The sequence below is a fragment of the Carlito syrichta genome, unplaced genomic scaffold, assembly GCF_000164805.1.
Source record: "Carlito syrichta isolate Samal-C Ts95f unplaced genomic scaffold, Tarsius_syrichta-2.0.1 Scaffold302386, whole genome shotgun sequence".
NCBI classification, from domain to species: Eukaryota; Metazoa; Chordata; class Mammalia; order Primates; family Tarsiidae; genus Carlito; species Carlito syrichta.
In genome coordinates, this window is record NW_007246482.1 from 349533 (window position 1) to 364770 (window position 15238).

A 15238-nucleotide genomic window follows, 5' to 3' on the forward strand; every position below is an offset into this window, starting at 1 on the left:
ACAAAGATGGGAGGGTAGGTACCAAACTGTTAGCAGCTTGTCTGTGTTGTCTGAACTTTTTATAGTGATATCAGGCAATCATAAATAAAACACAACTCACTTTTTCCATGTTAAAAAAAATAAATAACAGTGTTCCATATGCTTAGAATCATACCATGGGACCCAGCAACCCATCCCTGGGTATTTTCTTCAGAGAAACAAAAATCTACCTTCGTACAAAAGCCAGCATGCAAATGTTTATCATATCTGTGTTCAGAGCCACCCCAAACTGGAAACAACCCAGGTGTGCATCAACAGGTGAATGGATAAACAGACCTGTTCCAGCCCAACAATGGACTATTACCCAGCAACCAAAAGAAACACTGTTGATAGAAGCAACACCATGGAAAAACCTCAAAACATTACACTAAGTAAAAGGAGCCAGTCCCCGGAGGCTACACGCTCTGTGGTTCCCATTTCTAGGACATTCTGGAAAAGGCAATTTTATGAGAAAACAAAACCAGTAGTTGCCAGGAGCTGGGATGGCAGGAGAGATTGACTATAAAGAGACACAAGAGACTTTGGGGTGAAGGAGCTGTTCTATAGCTGGATTGTGAGGACGGTCACACAGCTATGGGCTTGTCAAAACTCATAGTCATCTAGACTAGAAAGAGTACATCTTAATGTATGTAAACTGCATCTCAACAAAGAATAAAGCTGGAAAGGGTGTTGTCTGTAAGGCCTTTGTAAATGAAAACAAACCCACAACGTGAAAGCTAAAGAAAACCATCATATAAGAACATTTAACGATAGGAAAAATGTTCACGATATCGTCAGATGAACATCTGTGTTACACAGCTATGTAACGCGCAGGTATATACACAAACACACACATGCACGCACACAAGGGTGGACAGAAAAGCTGCTAGATAAACACCAGACATGGTGTCCATGAACTTCCCTGAGTGGAGGGGTTACAGCCAGTCTTTATTTTCTTTTGCTCCCTGCTGTCTGTTTCCCCACAGAGCTGGCTAGAGGAGGCCGGCAGAAGGCGGCCCCGCCACAGCTGGGAAAACCGCAGCCTCCAGATGAACCCTGCCCGCCAAGGTTTGGCTTTCTTCCTGGGCAGACAAGTCGGGAGACCGGAAGAGGGGGCAGAATTCAGACTCAGAAGCCCCCTTTGGAGGCCACAAGACAGCCTGGCCCTCAGACCAATGGATCTCACTCGGGGATCCTCCACGGCCCCGGGCTCCTGTGTATGGTGAGTGGAAGATCAGGAGGGCGCCCTCTGGTGTCTACCAGCTGAGTCACGCCCATGATGACTTCTCGACTGTGACCTTGGGCCTGTTACTCAACCTCTGTGTCTCCCTGTCCTCCCCTGTAATGTGGGAATAAAGGCAGTGCCTGCCTCTTCGGGATGTTGTGTGTGTATACTGGCGTGCACACATGTGCACAGTGCTTACAATCCTGGCTAACACTATTTGTTAGGAGAACTGTGAAAATCCATCTCAGGGCACATGGGGGTCACAGGATTACTGTCCTGACACTCCCAAGACAGTGTTCAGTGACTCAAGTACTTCACTTGTGTGTCTGAGCTTCCTGAAGGGAAGAGGCACAGTCTCCAGAAACGTTTCCCTTGTCCATCGCCGCCATCACAATAGTTGTCATATCTTCGTAGGGCCCCCTTCTCCAAGCTCTCTTCAACAGGCCAACAAGTATTTACTGAGCACCTATATGTGCCAGATGCTGTTCTGAGCTCTTGGTGTAGACCAGGGAACAGGACAGATGAAGAATGCCCCCTGCCCACATGTGACTTCCAGAGGCCTCCCAGGAGCTAAGCCCAGACCCTCATTCTCTCTTCTTTGCCTGTTCTTTCTAATTTCCCACTCAGTACCCAAGAATCCTGCAGTCCCTTCCATAGAGGGCAAGGGAGAGGAAGAGGCAGAGTTGGAAAAGCCGGATTCTAGCAGGCAGGGCTGCAGCCAGGGCCGGACACACGCAGTCGCATTGCCAGTGGGCAGTGCCAGCCCTGGCTTGGTACACAGCAGGAGCCGGCACTGGTGGCTTCATTTCTTCCAGCTGGGTTGACAGCAACTTTCGGGCACAGAGCCCCTTGGTTGTTCACTACTGGGGGAAGGCATAGCACAGGGCAGGGTGCACGGTGGGCTCTTGGTGGCCGGCGAGGCCCTCTGGGGCCTCCTGTGGGCTGACCAATTGCCATGGAGGGCCCGTGTCAGAATCCAGGAATGTGCTGGCAGGGTGGTGTTCGCTAGCCCGGTCAGAGGTTCTCTTAAAAGTCACAGCGAGCCAGACTCAGTGACTCAGCCTGTAATCCCGCGCTTTGGGAGGCTGAGGTGAGTAGATTCGAGCCCATGGGCTCAAGATTCGCCTAGGCAACTTAGTGAGACCTCATCTCTACAATAAATCAAAAAATTAGCCGGGCATGGCAGCACGCTCCTGTAGTTCCAGCTCCTTGGAAGGCTGAGGCAGAAGGATCGCCGGAGCCCAGCAGGCCGAGGCTGTGGTGGCCGGGAGCGGCCACAGAACTCCAGTCTGGGTGACAGAGTGAGAATCCGACTCAAAAAAAAAAAGTCACAGCGCAGGTCAGACTCGGTGGCTCAGCCTGTAATCCCAGCACTTTGGGAGGCCAAGGCGAGAGGATTGCCTGAGTCCAGGGGTTCGAGACGCACCGGGCAACTTGGTGAGACCTCGTCTCTACAATAAATAAAAAATTAGCCAGGCATGGTAGCAGGACCCCAGCAGGTCAAGGCTGCGGTGGTTGGGAGCATGCCACTGCCCTCCAGCCTGGGTGACAGAGTGACACTCCAACTCAAAAAAAAAAAGTCATAGCGCCCAAAGCTAGCACGGTGCCCTAACCCTTTGGATGCTCTCACCTGGCCCTTCTCCCACCCACTAGTCTCCAGGGTACTTCTGTGAGTCTCATGAGACTGGCAATGAGTGCAGTGGAAGGATACTAGGGTGTGGACCTGTCCTTAGCTCCACCCCTTAGTATCTATGAGACCTCAGCAGCCACCCTGACTCTCAGTGTCTTCATCTACAAAATGCAAATATTAGTTTTTCCCTTGGTGGAAAGGATTAAATGAGACATTCATGGAAGCATTTTTTTTTTTTTTTAGTTGGAGTCTCACTCTGTTGCCCAGGCTAGTGCAGTGGCACACTCTCGGCCACCCTAGTGTCAACCTGCTGGGCTCTGGCGATCCTTCTGCCTTCCAAGTAGCTGGAACTACAGGTGCGCGCTACCATGCCTAGCTAATTTTTGATTTATTGTAGAGACGAGGTCTTGCCAAGTTGCCCGGGCTGGTCTTGAACCTGCAGGCTCGGGCAATCCTCTTACCTCAGCCTCCCAAAGTGCTGGGATTACAGGCTGAGCCACTGAGCCCAGCCCATGGAAGCATTTTGTAAATGTCCATCCTCCCTTTTCCCTCAGGAAGGACGCCTCTACCTTCAGACAGTCAGGTACCTGGAACAGACCCCAGGACACGGCCTTTCATGGCTCTTATCCCCTGCGGTCGCCTCATGCATGCTCATGTACACCCCCCACACACATAGAAACTTCTGGATATCGTGTCAGCCGGGGTTCCCAGTTGTAAGCAACAGAAAGCAACGAAGGCTGGTTTCAGCAGAAAAGGAATTTATCAAAAGAATATTGTTTGGCCTAATGGACTCACAGGAAATTCTTGAAACTGGCCCAATTGTCCAACAAGCTGGATGCCCAGAGAACCAAACCTTGAGCAACTTACATTTGTGCGTGAGCCGTACCTGCCGTGTGTCGACCGGCTTCTCTTCCTCGCTCCTCCCTAATCCCTGTTTCCCCATGCAAGCTTCCAAGGAGACACCCGACTCTTCATTTGGCCGTCTGATGCCCATTGACCAGCTCCTCTCCTTTGCCCTCCTGTTTCTCTTTCCTGCTACATTCTAGTGGGGGATGGGGAGCAGTTCGAGGTTTGGCTCCTCAAACAACACAAGGGGACCTAGACCATCGGGACCCCAGACCACCATGGTGACCTCTTCAGGCCTCTACCCAGAAGGCAAAGCTAACCTTAATACAATTGGTTGAGATGCAATGTAGCATCTCAGAGATGCAGAGAGTAAGGGCCCGATAAATGCTATCTAGTAGTAAAATCACATCCTATCGAATGACGCCTCTCCTTAAGATCCCTGGATAGCTCCAGCTGTCCCCCAGGGACATCCTGGCCTTGGGGCTGTGGACACTCATGGTGGGGGTGGGGGTTGCAGGCTCTGAATTCTTTCCAAGTGTCCAAGTCCACGTGCCCGCCACCAGCACGTTGTTCTCCATCCCGTGCCTACCTCTCTGCTCTCCGGGTTCCTCCCCCGCCCCCAGGAATTTGGAATGGCTTCTCTGATTGGCTGGATTCTGGACATCAGCTGGGCCTTGTTGTCTAGTGGGCAGGAGTCTCTGTGGCTCAAAGGCCACTGGCCCAGCTGCCATGAATCAGGACTTTGTTTCTCTGTGGGTTCTCCTTCCCAGGTAGGGGGCGGGGGACAGCCAGCTGGTGGGGCAAGTCTCGGGCATTCTGTTCCAAGGTCCCTCTAGCCAAATGGCACCAAACATGCCTCTGGCTCCTCATTCCAAATGCCTGTAAACTGGTGTCTAAAATAATGCAAATTTGTTTAAAAGAGTTGCTAAATTTGCAGTGGCTTTATCTCCATCAGATATTTGCAAATCTAACTCTTGTGTCCTCCAAGAACAAGACCAAGGCACAAACCCCTGCCCAGCCCCCAGCCCCTTTCCCCTGCAATCCAACACTGCAGCCACCAGGAACTCTCACCCCCAGTGCCTTTGCTTCAGCGGGTCCCTCTGCCTGGCCTGCCTCCACTGGGCCCTCCGCTAGGCCGGCCTTTTCCCCACACCCGTCCCAGGCGATGACAGATGCCGGCTCAGGTGGCAGTTCCTGCTGGCTGCACTGTGTCCCGTTTGGGCTGTGGCACCAGCCTCCTCCAGCCCCCAGCCCCTGGTGCTCCCTGCCCCCACCCACCCATGCAGCATGCACCAGCAGTCAGAGGGACCAGTCCAGAAACGTACATCTGGTCACACTGCGTGTCTGAGCCCTGTCCCCGGGTTTTCCATCAGGCATCTGTCTAGCTTCGCCAGATCTTCCCCAGGACAACTGTTTAATACTGACAGACCTTCTAGACACAGGCTCCGGGAGCAGGAAGAGGAAAAAAGGGCTGAGAAAAAGCAAGCAGGGAGTGCCCTGGGGAGTCTTCCTTCCTTCCCCTTGTGTGCGGTCTTACCCTGGGTGACTGAGGAGACGAGTCATGCAGCTTCCTGCCTGGGAGACCCCCTCGGGGTTCCCTGGATTCAGTCACCCAAGCCACCGAAGGGCTCCCCAGGGTGCCAGCCAGTGGGAGGAACTGGAGTTCCAGGAGAGAAGGAAGAAGGGCCCAAGCCTTCCTGCTCAAGCACTCAGTGCCAGAACAGTGCTAAATGCCACCACACGACCATGCTGGCTCCTCAGGCGAGCCCTCCAAGACTGGCGTTACTATCTCATCTCACAGATGAAGAAACTGAAGCTGGCCGAGGTGGTGACCCTTCCTAGGGGCTGGGAGCGGGACAGAACTGGGTTACGCAGTCTGCATTTACCCCCAACAAAGAGAAACAGCTGTCCCCACGGCCCAGGGTGTGCCAAGGCTGTAAGTGTTGTGCGGGATAAACACCAGATGCCATGAAAGGGAGGCAGGACAGGGAGACTTCATGGAGGACATGGTGCTGCATTCCAGGTGGCAGGAACCGCTCCTTCAAAGGTTTGAGGCGTGACAAGGCTTTACGTATTACGGGCTGTTCCTCTAAGGGTTTCTCTAGGTGAGAATCACCTGAGAGGTCCCAAGCCCTTTACCGCCTTCCAGGTCGGAATTAAGTATGGGCTTGGGCTGGAAGTCTTGAGGTCGGCAAGCTTGGGGTGACTTGACCTCAGAGCCACCAAGTGAGAAGCCATGGGGTTGGGTGTGGAGGGCCCTGTGGGCTTGTTCAGGACATAGGCCTCGTCCCTCAGTGACACAGAGCAGAGGAAACGGCGCTGGTGTGGGCCTCAGACTGGATGGAGGTGGCAAGGCTGGAGACTGGGTGCCTGTGACGAGGCCAGAGCAGCCTGCAGCAGGCCAGGCTGGAGGCCAGAGTGGAAGTACGGACTTCAGAGTAATCAAGCAGATGGAAAGGACAGGGCATGTGAGGAGGACTTCCAGGGCTCTGGCTGGTTGGAGGAAGTGGCAAGGCTGGGTTTTGAGAACCAGGGCGGATGGGGAGGGCCCTCCAGGTGGGGCTGGTGCAGGCGGGAGTAGCCACTGAGCACGATACGGGCAGACTGGGGCCCCGCTGCGACCCCCCCCCGCAGGGCACCCATGCTGTAGTCGGCCTTCCTCAGAACTTCCTAGGTCCCGCTGCACCTGGAACTGGCCAGGGATGGCAGTGTTGCTGGCGGGCATCCCAAACCCAGGCCCCGATCTGTGTGGATCTCTGTCCCCATTTATTCCCCATGGGTCCTTCCTGCCCTCTGCCCTGAGGGTGGGGTCTGGCCAGGGGCCCCGTGAGTTGCCAGGATCCCAACTGTTGGAGATGCCCGGAAGCAGATCATACCTGCCGGCCAGTGTCAAGTTCCTTTTGGGAGGTCATGTGAAGCTGGGCAACCAGAATGGTCCTGATGTGCCAATTCGGGGCCACGCCAACACATTTGCCCAGGGCTCTGCACACCCCAAGGACAGCCCTGCTGTGGACCCTCCCTTGAGCCCCCCTAGAGCCTTCTGCTGCCCCGGCCACCCCAGGCTGGGTGACCCAGGTGGGTCCCACAGGGAGGCCATCCCAGCACCCACCGGCCAGGGACTCCCACGTATTACATTTCCAACATAACCACCGGTCAGCGGTGATGTCTCCGGTAAGGGGCAATGTGATGCCACGGGGTCTGGGGCGCTGAGAACACGACATCATATCTGGGTTCCCCTGCTGCAAGTGCATGACTTGAACCCAATCCCAAGGAAACATCTAGCAAACCTGAGCCGACAGGCACCCCACAGATGGCTCGTCCTCTGCAAGTGAGTCGAGAAAGACAGGGAAGACCAGGAACTGTTCCAGCCTGCGGGAGGCAAGAGACATGACAGGGGCTGCAACAGGAGGTCCGGGGCTGAATCCTGGCCCCAAACAGGACGTCACTGGCTTCAATGGTGAGGTGGGGTCTGTGGGTTGGCGTGACACTGTGTTCATGTTTATGCTTGGATTATGCAGGAGAGTATCCTTGTTTTTAGGAAATCCACACTTAAATGTTGTGCCTGCATGGACCCTCAAACAATTCTGAAAAAAGGTTTAAATGTAGACGTCTACACACACATGGAGTCATTATGTACGCATGTAATGAGAAGTGTGGCAAAATACTAAAACTTGGACAATCTGAATGAAGTCTATAGGGGAATTTTTGTACTATTTTTGGAACTGTTCTGTAAATTTGGTGTTACTTCAAAATAAAGTTTTAAAAACAATTTAAGATTACTAACAACTACTGGGCTCGGTGGCTCAGCCTGTAATCCCAGCACTTTGGGAGGCTGAGACGAGTGGATTGCCTGAGCCCGGGGTTTCGAGACCAGCCCGGGGAACTTGGCAAAACCTCGTCTCTACATTAAATAAAAAAATTAGCTGGGTGTGGTAGTGCACACCTGTAGTTCCGGCTGCTTGGAAGGCTGAGGTGGAAAGATTGCCAGAGCCCAGCGGGTCAATGCTGGTGTGGCCATGAATGTGCCACTGCACTCCAGCCTGGGTGACAGCGTAAGATTCCAAATAAAAAACAAACAAACAAACAAAAACAACCAAAAAACAAGCATGTATTATTTGCATGATAAAATAACTTTTAAAAAGATTACTAAAATTATAATTAAGATGGCTGCTGTAATTTACCATCTGCTATGGACTGTAAAGCATTAGCTCATTTTATCCAACACAACACAGGTAGATATTATTCCTGTTTTTCAGAAGAGGAAACAGTCCCAGCGTGGTTAGTGATGTTCCCAAGGTCACACGGCAGGTATGCAACAGAAGCAGGGGTTGAACCCAGGCCAAGCTGGCTTAGATCCTGTGTTCTCAAGAACCCATGCTCTCAACCATTTGAGATATGGAGAGACAGGCAAGCAAACAGGTAACAATACACAGGGTGACACTTCTTGGGCCAGGGAGCCCAGAGCACCTGAAAGTCTCCACGTAGGAGATGATCATTGGGCTGGGAGTTCTCCACTTATGAAAAGTTCTCCAGGTGGAAGAAATGGCATGGTCAAGGCCATGGATGCTTGAAAGGATAGGTTCCTAGAAGATTTTTCTGGGCCTCACCAAACTGTGGTAGAAATGTGGTCACATTAAGTATCACTGACTTCTTGCAAAATGCCCCTGATGCTTCACCAGGAGTCTTGGCCTCATAAAACCCAACAGAAAGTGCCCCCTTCCTCATTCAGAAGACCTCAGTGTCCCTTTGCCGTGTCTCAGCTGTGTGGCCTCGGGTAAGTTACCTCCCTCTCTGAGCCTCAATATCAACTTTCAGGGTTGAGCGGGGATTAAAAGCAAATGTCAGCCAAGGGTTTGGCTGGGTTTATGGTGTGGATTAAGCCCTTCAAAGATGGTGGCTGTTCTTGTGGACAAGGACACTGCAGACCCAGAGGAGCAAAGCTAGTTCAAGTTCACACGGCCAAGCAGAGGCAAGACAGGCCCAGCCCAGGACCCTGTCCCTCACAGACCTCACTCTCCCTCAGCCTGCTGACGTGTCAGCCTCGAGCCCCTGTCAGTGCAGGGCAGAGCCAGGCAGGGAGCAGCTCCTACTGGCGAGAGTTCTCTCTGGGACGAATCCTGGCTCCTAGGGCTGGAGGAACACACATCTCTTTCCTAACGTGGCCAAGGGGAAATCACTTGGGTGTCAGAAGCCGTTGGACATGTGGCAACTGCCAACTGCCTTGTGGCTTTTCTTCCCGTGATCCTCCCCTGGGCTGCAGGAGGCCAGGCCTGCTGTGAGTCAACATTATGACACTCGGAAGAGCTTCGGTTTCCGAGCAAAAGCAGCTGGGGGGGCCTCCCTCCCTCCAGCCCTGCGAGGGCGACTGTCTTCCCTTCCCTCATCCTCCAGCTCGTCCCAGAAACTGCCCTTTGTGCAGAGACCCAGACTCTGTGCTCAGAATCCACCCTCCTTCCATCAGCCCCAGGCACCGCCAGCTGCCTCCCCCTGGAAACCTTGGGAGGTGGCCAGCCAGGCTGAGCTTATCTGCCTTAGTCTCCAAACACCCTTGGTCCAGAACTTATGCCTGGGTTCTGACTCCTCCTTCATTTATTCACTATTGAATATACCTGTGTCCCATTGGGACTGCAGCAACAATAATAATATTACTAATAGAAATAATAATAATAATGAGAACAGTCTGTCCCAGTCTGTTCCTCTTGGAGGCTGGGATCCTTTCAGACAGATCACTTCAAAGGAGCCCTTTTATGGGACTCGAAGCTGGGAAGGAGACAGCCGGTCCTTTTTAGCCTAACAAGGCAGGGGAGACACCTTTCAAGTGTTGATGCCTGCTACAAAATGTCATTCATTCATTCATTCATTCATTCATTCAGGGTCTCACACTGTCCCCCAGGCTCACCACAGCCTCCACCTCCTGGGCTCAGGTGATCCTTCCACCTCAGCCTCGCAAGTAGCTGAGACTACAGGCACAAGCCACTACGCTTGGCTTTTTTTAAAAACTTTTTTGTAGAGGTGAGGTCTCATTATGTTGCCCAGGATGGTCTTGGACTCCTGGGCTCAGGTGTTGGGATTGCAGGCATGAGCCCTGACTGTCTTTCCGCCCCTTGAGGCCAGACCTCCGGGAGGGCCTGTTCGTCTCCTCCCCTTCCTCCTCCAGGATCCACCACGAGCTCTTCCTTCTCCTGCATGCCCGCCTAGGAGTAAAGAACGGCCGGCAACGTGCCCCGGCAGCCAGACACTGGGGACGTGGGACCCAGGCGGGCAAGGGAGGGAACGGGCTGGAAAAGCCAGGGGCTGAGTCGCTGGGGTCAGTGGAGGCTCACGAGGCCTCTGCTGAACCCCGAGACGGTCTCGCATTAAACCTGAGCATCTGGCTCTCCCGAGGGAACCGTGCCCACAGATGGAGTGTGCGGGCAAAGAAGGAAGCCGAGGCTTGGCCAGGTCAAGCCACCAGCTTGCAGTCACACAGCCAGGAGTGGCAGAGCAGGGGCCTGGGCCCACACCCTCGGGCGCCTCGCCGCATAGCCAGGAGCTTCCTGGAGGCAGGGAGTGGCTGCCTCTCCCGGCGGTGCCAGGCCGAGGGCAGGGCTCACAGAGGCAGTGTGAGCCATGGACCCCTCTGTCGGCACCCCTGTCCAGCCCAGACCCAGAGGCCTGAGTGCCAAGAGCTCAGCCTGTAGTCCCCTGGTGTATTTTCCTCATTTCACCACTGAACAACCCCTCCCACCTCCAACGGAGGAACCCACATTTCAGAAGGGGCAAAGAACTTGGCAGGCTCACAGAGTGGGTAGCGTGGCCGGGACCCTGAGTCCTGGCTCTAAACCCAATTCACTTTCTTCTGGAAAAAGTCAACAGCCTGAGGACAGAAGAGCAGAAAAATGGACAGAACCAGCCCTGAACTGACCAACCCTTGATCCATTCTAGCGATTCATTTCCTCGTGATCTAAGCCATGTTGAACTGGACTGGCAGGCGAGTTTTGAGGGATGATGGAACTATTCTATATCCTGATTGTGGTCCTGATTACACATATCTTACGTGTCTCAAAACTGATAGAACTAAAAGAAACTCTGTGGAGCAAATATGGCATAGTATTAAGATTTTATAACCCTGGATAGTCTATTCTTATCTATACATTTAAGATGTTTTATAATAATTTTGGAAAACAAAGAGCAACAAGAGGAGGAGGAGGAGAAGCCTGTTTAGATGTGATGGCTGGGATTGTGGCAGCCATCTTGTAACCATGAGGGAAGCCGGCGTGAGAGCAAAATCTGAGACACCAGATGAGAGACGGGAAAATGATCCTATAGATGTCTGTGGGCTGCTGAATTGCTAGAATCTGAAGCCTGTCCTCTCTCTGAACTTCCTCTCTGAGATAATAAGTGCATGAGTTGGGAGTTTCTGATACTTGAAGACATGGGCACTGATACGGGATGGAGGATCGGATCTCAAGCCCTGGGGCACCTCTGTGGCCAGCGACTATGCTGGGAGGGAGAATGGAGAGCCACTGATGACAGCTCCCGGGATGTGGCGGGGCAGGAACCATGGGGGAAGCCAGTGGGAAGCTTGTTCAGAGACTCGCAGGCTGATTTTAAGATCCTAATTTCATAGCGATGGAAGGCATCCTCGTGTGACTTCATCGCCATGCTCCTTTTCTAAGATGCAACATCTGCCCGGGCCTGGGGGGCCTTATGGACCCTGGGCAGTTAAGAGCTGGAGGTGTTCAAAAATGTACAGGATAATTTCCCCAAAATCGAGGTTTATGACAAGTCTCGGGCCCATGTTGGCTGCTACTTAGAGCTACCGTCCTTGTACAGAGACAGACACAGACACTTGAGTCTGGGCCCTAAGAGGTTTGGAGGAAGACAGAGCTGGGGCGAGGGCCTGGAGTGACAAGTCCTCCTGGCGGCTGCCCCGGGAAGGGGAGAGGTCTCATCTCCACGAAAGGCAAAGGGACCATGAGCGTGATAGCTGTGAATCAGTTTCCTCGTCTCCAAAGCAGGGAAGAATCGCCCCTCCCTCGAGGTATTGTGGGCTTGGAGTCGACCCAGGCCAAGTGTGTGGCACACAGTAGGTGCTCTGTACACGCCTGGTTCCATTCGTACACAAGCCAGGTTTCCAGTTGTTGCAGACGGGAGGCATGAGATCCTTTCTAGAACCCGGCAAAGAGAAGAAGAAAGAACAAACTTCAGAAGGCCTTCTGTCTGCCAGGCTCAGCGGGCTTCATTAGACTTTCATAGAACCAGCGTCCGGGAGACAGGGCGCCAGGGGGCTGATGAGGACCCAGCGGGAGAGCAGCCAGCTGCCCCTCTGCCGCCCCGCCCCTCCTCTCATCACCATGGAGACCGAGCAGGCTGCCCGGCAGGGTTCCTGCCCACCCACGGCCTGAGGCTGCGGAAGAGGAGGGACAGGGACCTGCAGAGCTGGGCGGGGTGCGGCCTGTCTGTCCCCCCAACCCCAAGGCGCTGAAGGCTGGAAGGGGGTGGGGGGAGCATCTGGGGCTGTGTTTTGATCCCAGCTCTGCTGGCAGCTGGCTGAGTGACTGGGAAGAACACCTCCCCTGGTGAAGCCTCATTCTGCATCTGTCAAAGAAGAAGTGAAAATGTGTAAAAACAGAAGCTTGGTTAGGGAACTATCCTGGGAAGAATGTTGTCTACATACTGTTTACTGAAACAATGGAACTTTATAAAACCGACTGGGGTGACCCCATATTTGTTTTAAAAAAAAAGAAAGCAGACTCTATCTATGCTGACCAACAAAACATGGAGAGAAGTAGTATCTATGATACACTTTGACTTATAGTCGTTTTTTTCCTCTTGTTTCTCAAATTTTGGCCAATGAGCGTGGATTACTGCTAAAATCAGAGTAGCATTAGTAGCTACCAGGAGGAGGCTTGCTAGGCAGGGCCGTTGTGCTCCATACTGTACAGGGCTTAAAGCTCCCTCTGTCTTCACAATAGCCCAGGTAGGGAAGGTGCTATTGTTCTCCCCACCCTGCAGAAGAGAAAGCTGAGGTTCCGAGAGGCTAAGGGCTTGCCTGAGGTCAGGCCACCACAGAGGGGCAAGCCAGACTTAAAACCACGGCCAAGATGTCAGACTCCAAAATTCGAGCATTTAATCATGGCCACTGCTGCCTCTCAGGACAAGAAAACACCAAAGCTTCTGTGTTCTTAAATGTTTTATTATGGAAAACACCGACGCAATCAAAAGTAGAATGAGAAATATAATGACTCCTCACGTACCCACCATCCAGCTTGAGGAAAGTCCTTAGGTGGGAGGATTCGGGAGGGGGCTCGGGGAGAGGGACAGGGCGCCTAGTAAGGGGTACCAACCTCCATGTGCACGCAAACGCGAGCACACGCACGCGAGGCTCCCAGGCTCCGCTCCTGGCCACCTCTGGGCCCCAGCCCCGCTGGGAAGCCACAGCCGCCCTCCCCCTCCCGCCTCTGCCCGCATTCCTTCCTCCTTTCTACACTCTCCTGACTTGCATTTCCCGCCGGCTCCTTTATAGGGCTCTGGTTCCCCTCCAAGGTCTTGAGGTTTTCGGCAGCTCTGGAGGACGAGGAAGGAGGACATGGCCAGGGGCCCTGACAACACGCCGAGCTGGGCTCCGCTGGTGGTGCTGGTCGCCGTGGGCACAGGCATGGCAGGGGCCCCCAACCCTGGCGCCGTGGCCAGGATCTCCCAGAAAGGCCTGGACTATGGTAACCGGGTGCCTTCCTCCCTTCCTCTCCCACCCCCTAGAAGCACTTGTCAGCAGCCCTTTAGACCAGTACCTGCCATGCCCAAAGCTGGCAAGGTGGGTTCCCTTCCCCTGTTTTGCATATGAGGACTCAGGCAAGTTGCCTAGATCACAGGGCTGGGAAGCACAGAGTGGGGATCAAAGCACGGGGCTAGAGAACTCCAAGTCCAGTGCTCAGGCCCCTGAGGGTCCTCAAGGCTCCTTCCTTCCCTCTCCCCAAACCCCTCCTCATGCGTCTAGACCCTTCTCTCCCTTCCCAAGCAGGTCCTCAGTCTCGCCATGTGCCGCCAGAGGCTGGGGAGGCTGAGCGGGCGGGGGGTGTGGGGAAGGCCCTCCTTCGTGCTCCCCAGAGCAGGGGCTGGCAGTGATGTATGTGGGACCCCACTGGGCGACTCGGCGAGGGGAGGGTCCCTGGGCCACCATCCAGGCCCAGACTGAGGAGCAAGAGGCACGAAACAGCCCCTGCTGGCCCGTTCCCACCCGGGCCAGGAAGGAGGTAGAGCTTTGCACACACAGCTTCGTCCATCCTCACGTCAACCCCGGGGACAAACCGCGGCCGCCAACGTGCACACGCGGAGAGCCCGGTCTGGTCCCCGTGCAGGGCAGCTCGACGCTGCCCCTCGGTGGTGGAGAGAGGACCTGCAGAGCCCTGGGTGATCCTAGGTCCAGTGAAATCAGACCAAGGGGAGGCAGGTGCTCCAGAGCGGGAGCAGGACAGGACTCCGGGCACCTGGCATGCCACCCTTGAATTCCTACCCTAGCCCAGGCAGAACATCTCTAATCCCAGGGTGCTGACAGGAGGCCCATATGAGCTAGGAGGAAGGAGTAGGATGCTGCTCGGAACCCAGAGCTAGGGCAGCCCTGAAGGCTTCCTGGAAGCAGAGGCTCAGCTGAGCGCTTGAAGCCCAGAAGGTCTCATGCTCTGTCATAGCAGCCTCAGTTTCCCCCTTTACTCGTGATCCACGTGGCAATCAGAATGAGTTTTCTGAAATGCAGCAAATCTGTCCTGTCCTTCCCCTTGCTCACACTATCTGTGGCTCCCTAGTGCCTTCGGAAGCTGTCCTGACCCTTTGGCACAGTATTTGAGACCCTTCAAGGCTGGCGCCTGCCGACTGACAAATCCCAGGCATCTCACATCCTCCTCCTTCCAGACAGTGACCAGGCATGTGTTGTTTACTGAACCCTCAGAAAGCCCAATCCAGGGCAAGGGCTCTGGAACCAGAAGGCCTGGGTTCAGATCCAGCCCTCATCAGCTGTGTGGCGGTGAGCAAGGAAGCACCTTGCCTTTCCGAGTCTCAGCTTCCTTATCTGAGAAATGGGGGTAGGGACAGGACCTATTTCTTCGGATTGCTCAGATTCGATAACTTAATATATGGACATAGTCTAAACAGTGCCTGGCACAGAGTGAAAGCTCGATATGTACTATTATTTCATTTTATTTTATTATTATTTTTATTTTAAGGATGTAGGGTACAATTCAGGGTTACAAATGTTCATTATGCAGGGACCCTTGTTGATGAGGTGTGTCCCTCTCTCCCCTGGCAGTTTCCCTCAACTGCCAATCCCACCCCACCCCTGGCAGTTTCCCCTTACTGCCAATCCCTTTCTTATAGTTTTATGATAATTGTTTATTACTACTTATTATTGTTGTTATTATTATTATTGTTATCGTGATATTGTTATCTCCTAACTGGCTCTTAGAAAACACAAAGCCTGGGCTCCTTCATGTTACTACTCATTCCTTCTCAAGTAGTGGGGCTGCTTTTTAATTGGTTCCTGA

At 53.6% G+C, this 15238-nt stretch overlaps 1 protein-coding gene across 1 annotated transcript in view; it reads left to right on the plus strand.

The window, feature by feature from the left end:
- The first annotated feature begins 13287 nt into the window (after positions 1-13287).
- BPI (bactericidal/permeability-increasing protein) overlaps positions 13288-15238 on the plus strand; it is a 28183-nt gene continuing 26232 nt past the window's right edge. The window contains exon 1 of the mRNA XM_008056528.2: positions 13288-13420. Within this exon, the coding sequence (XP_008054719.1) occupies positions 13291-13420 (130 nt within the window). The 5' untranslated portion in view covers positions 13288-13290. The remainder of the gene's footprint in view (positions 13421-15238) is intronic.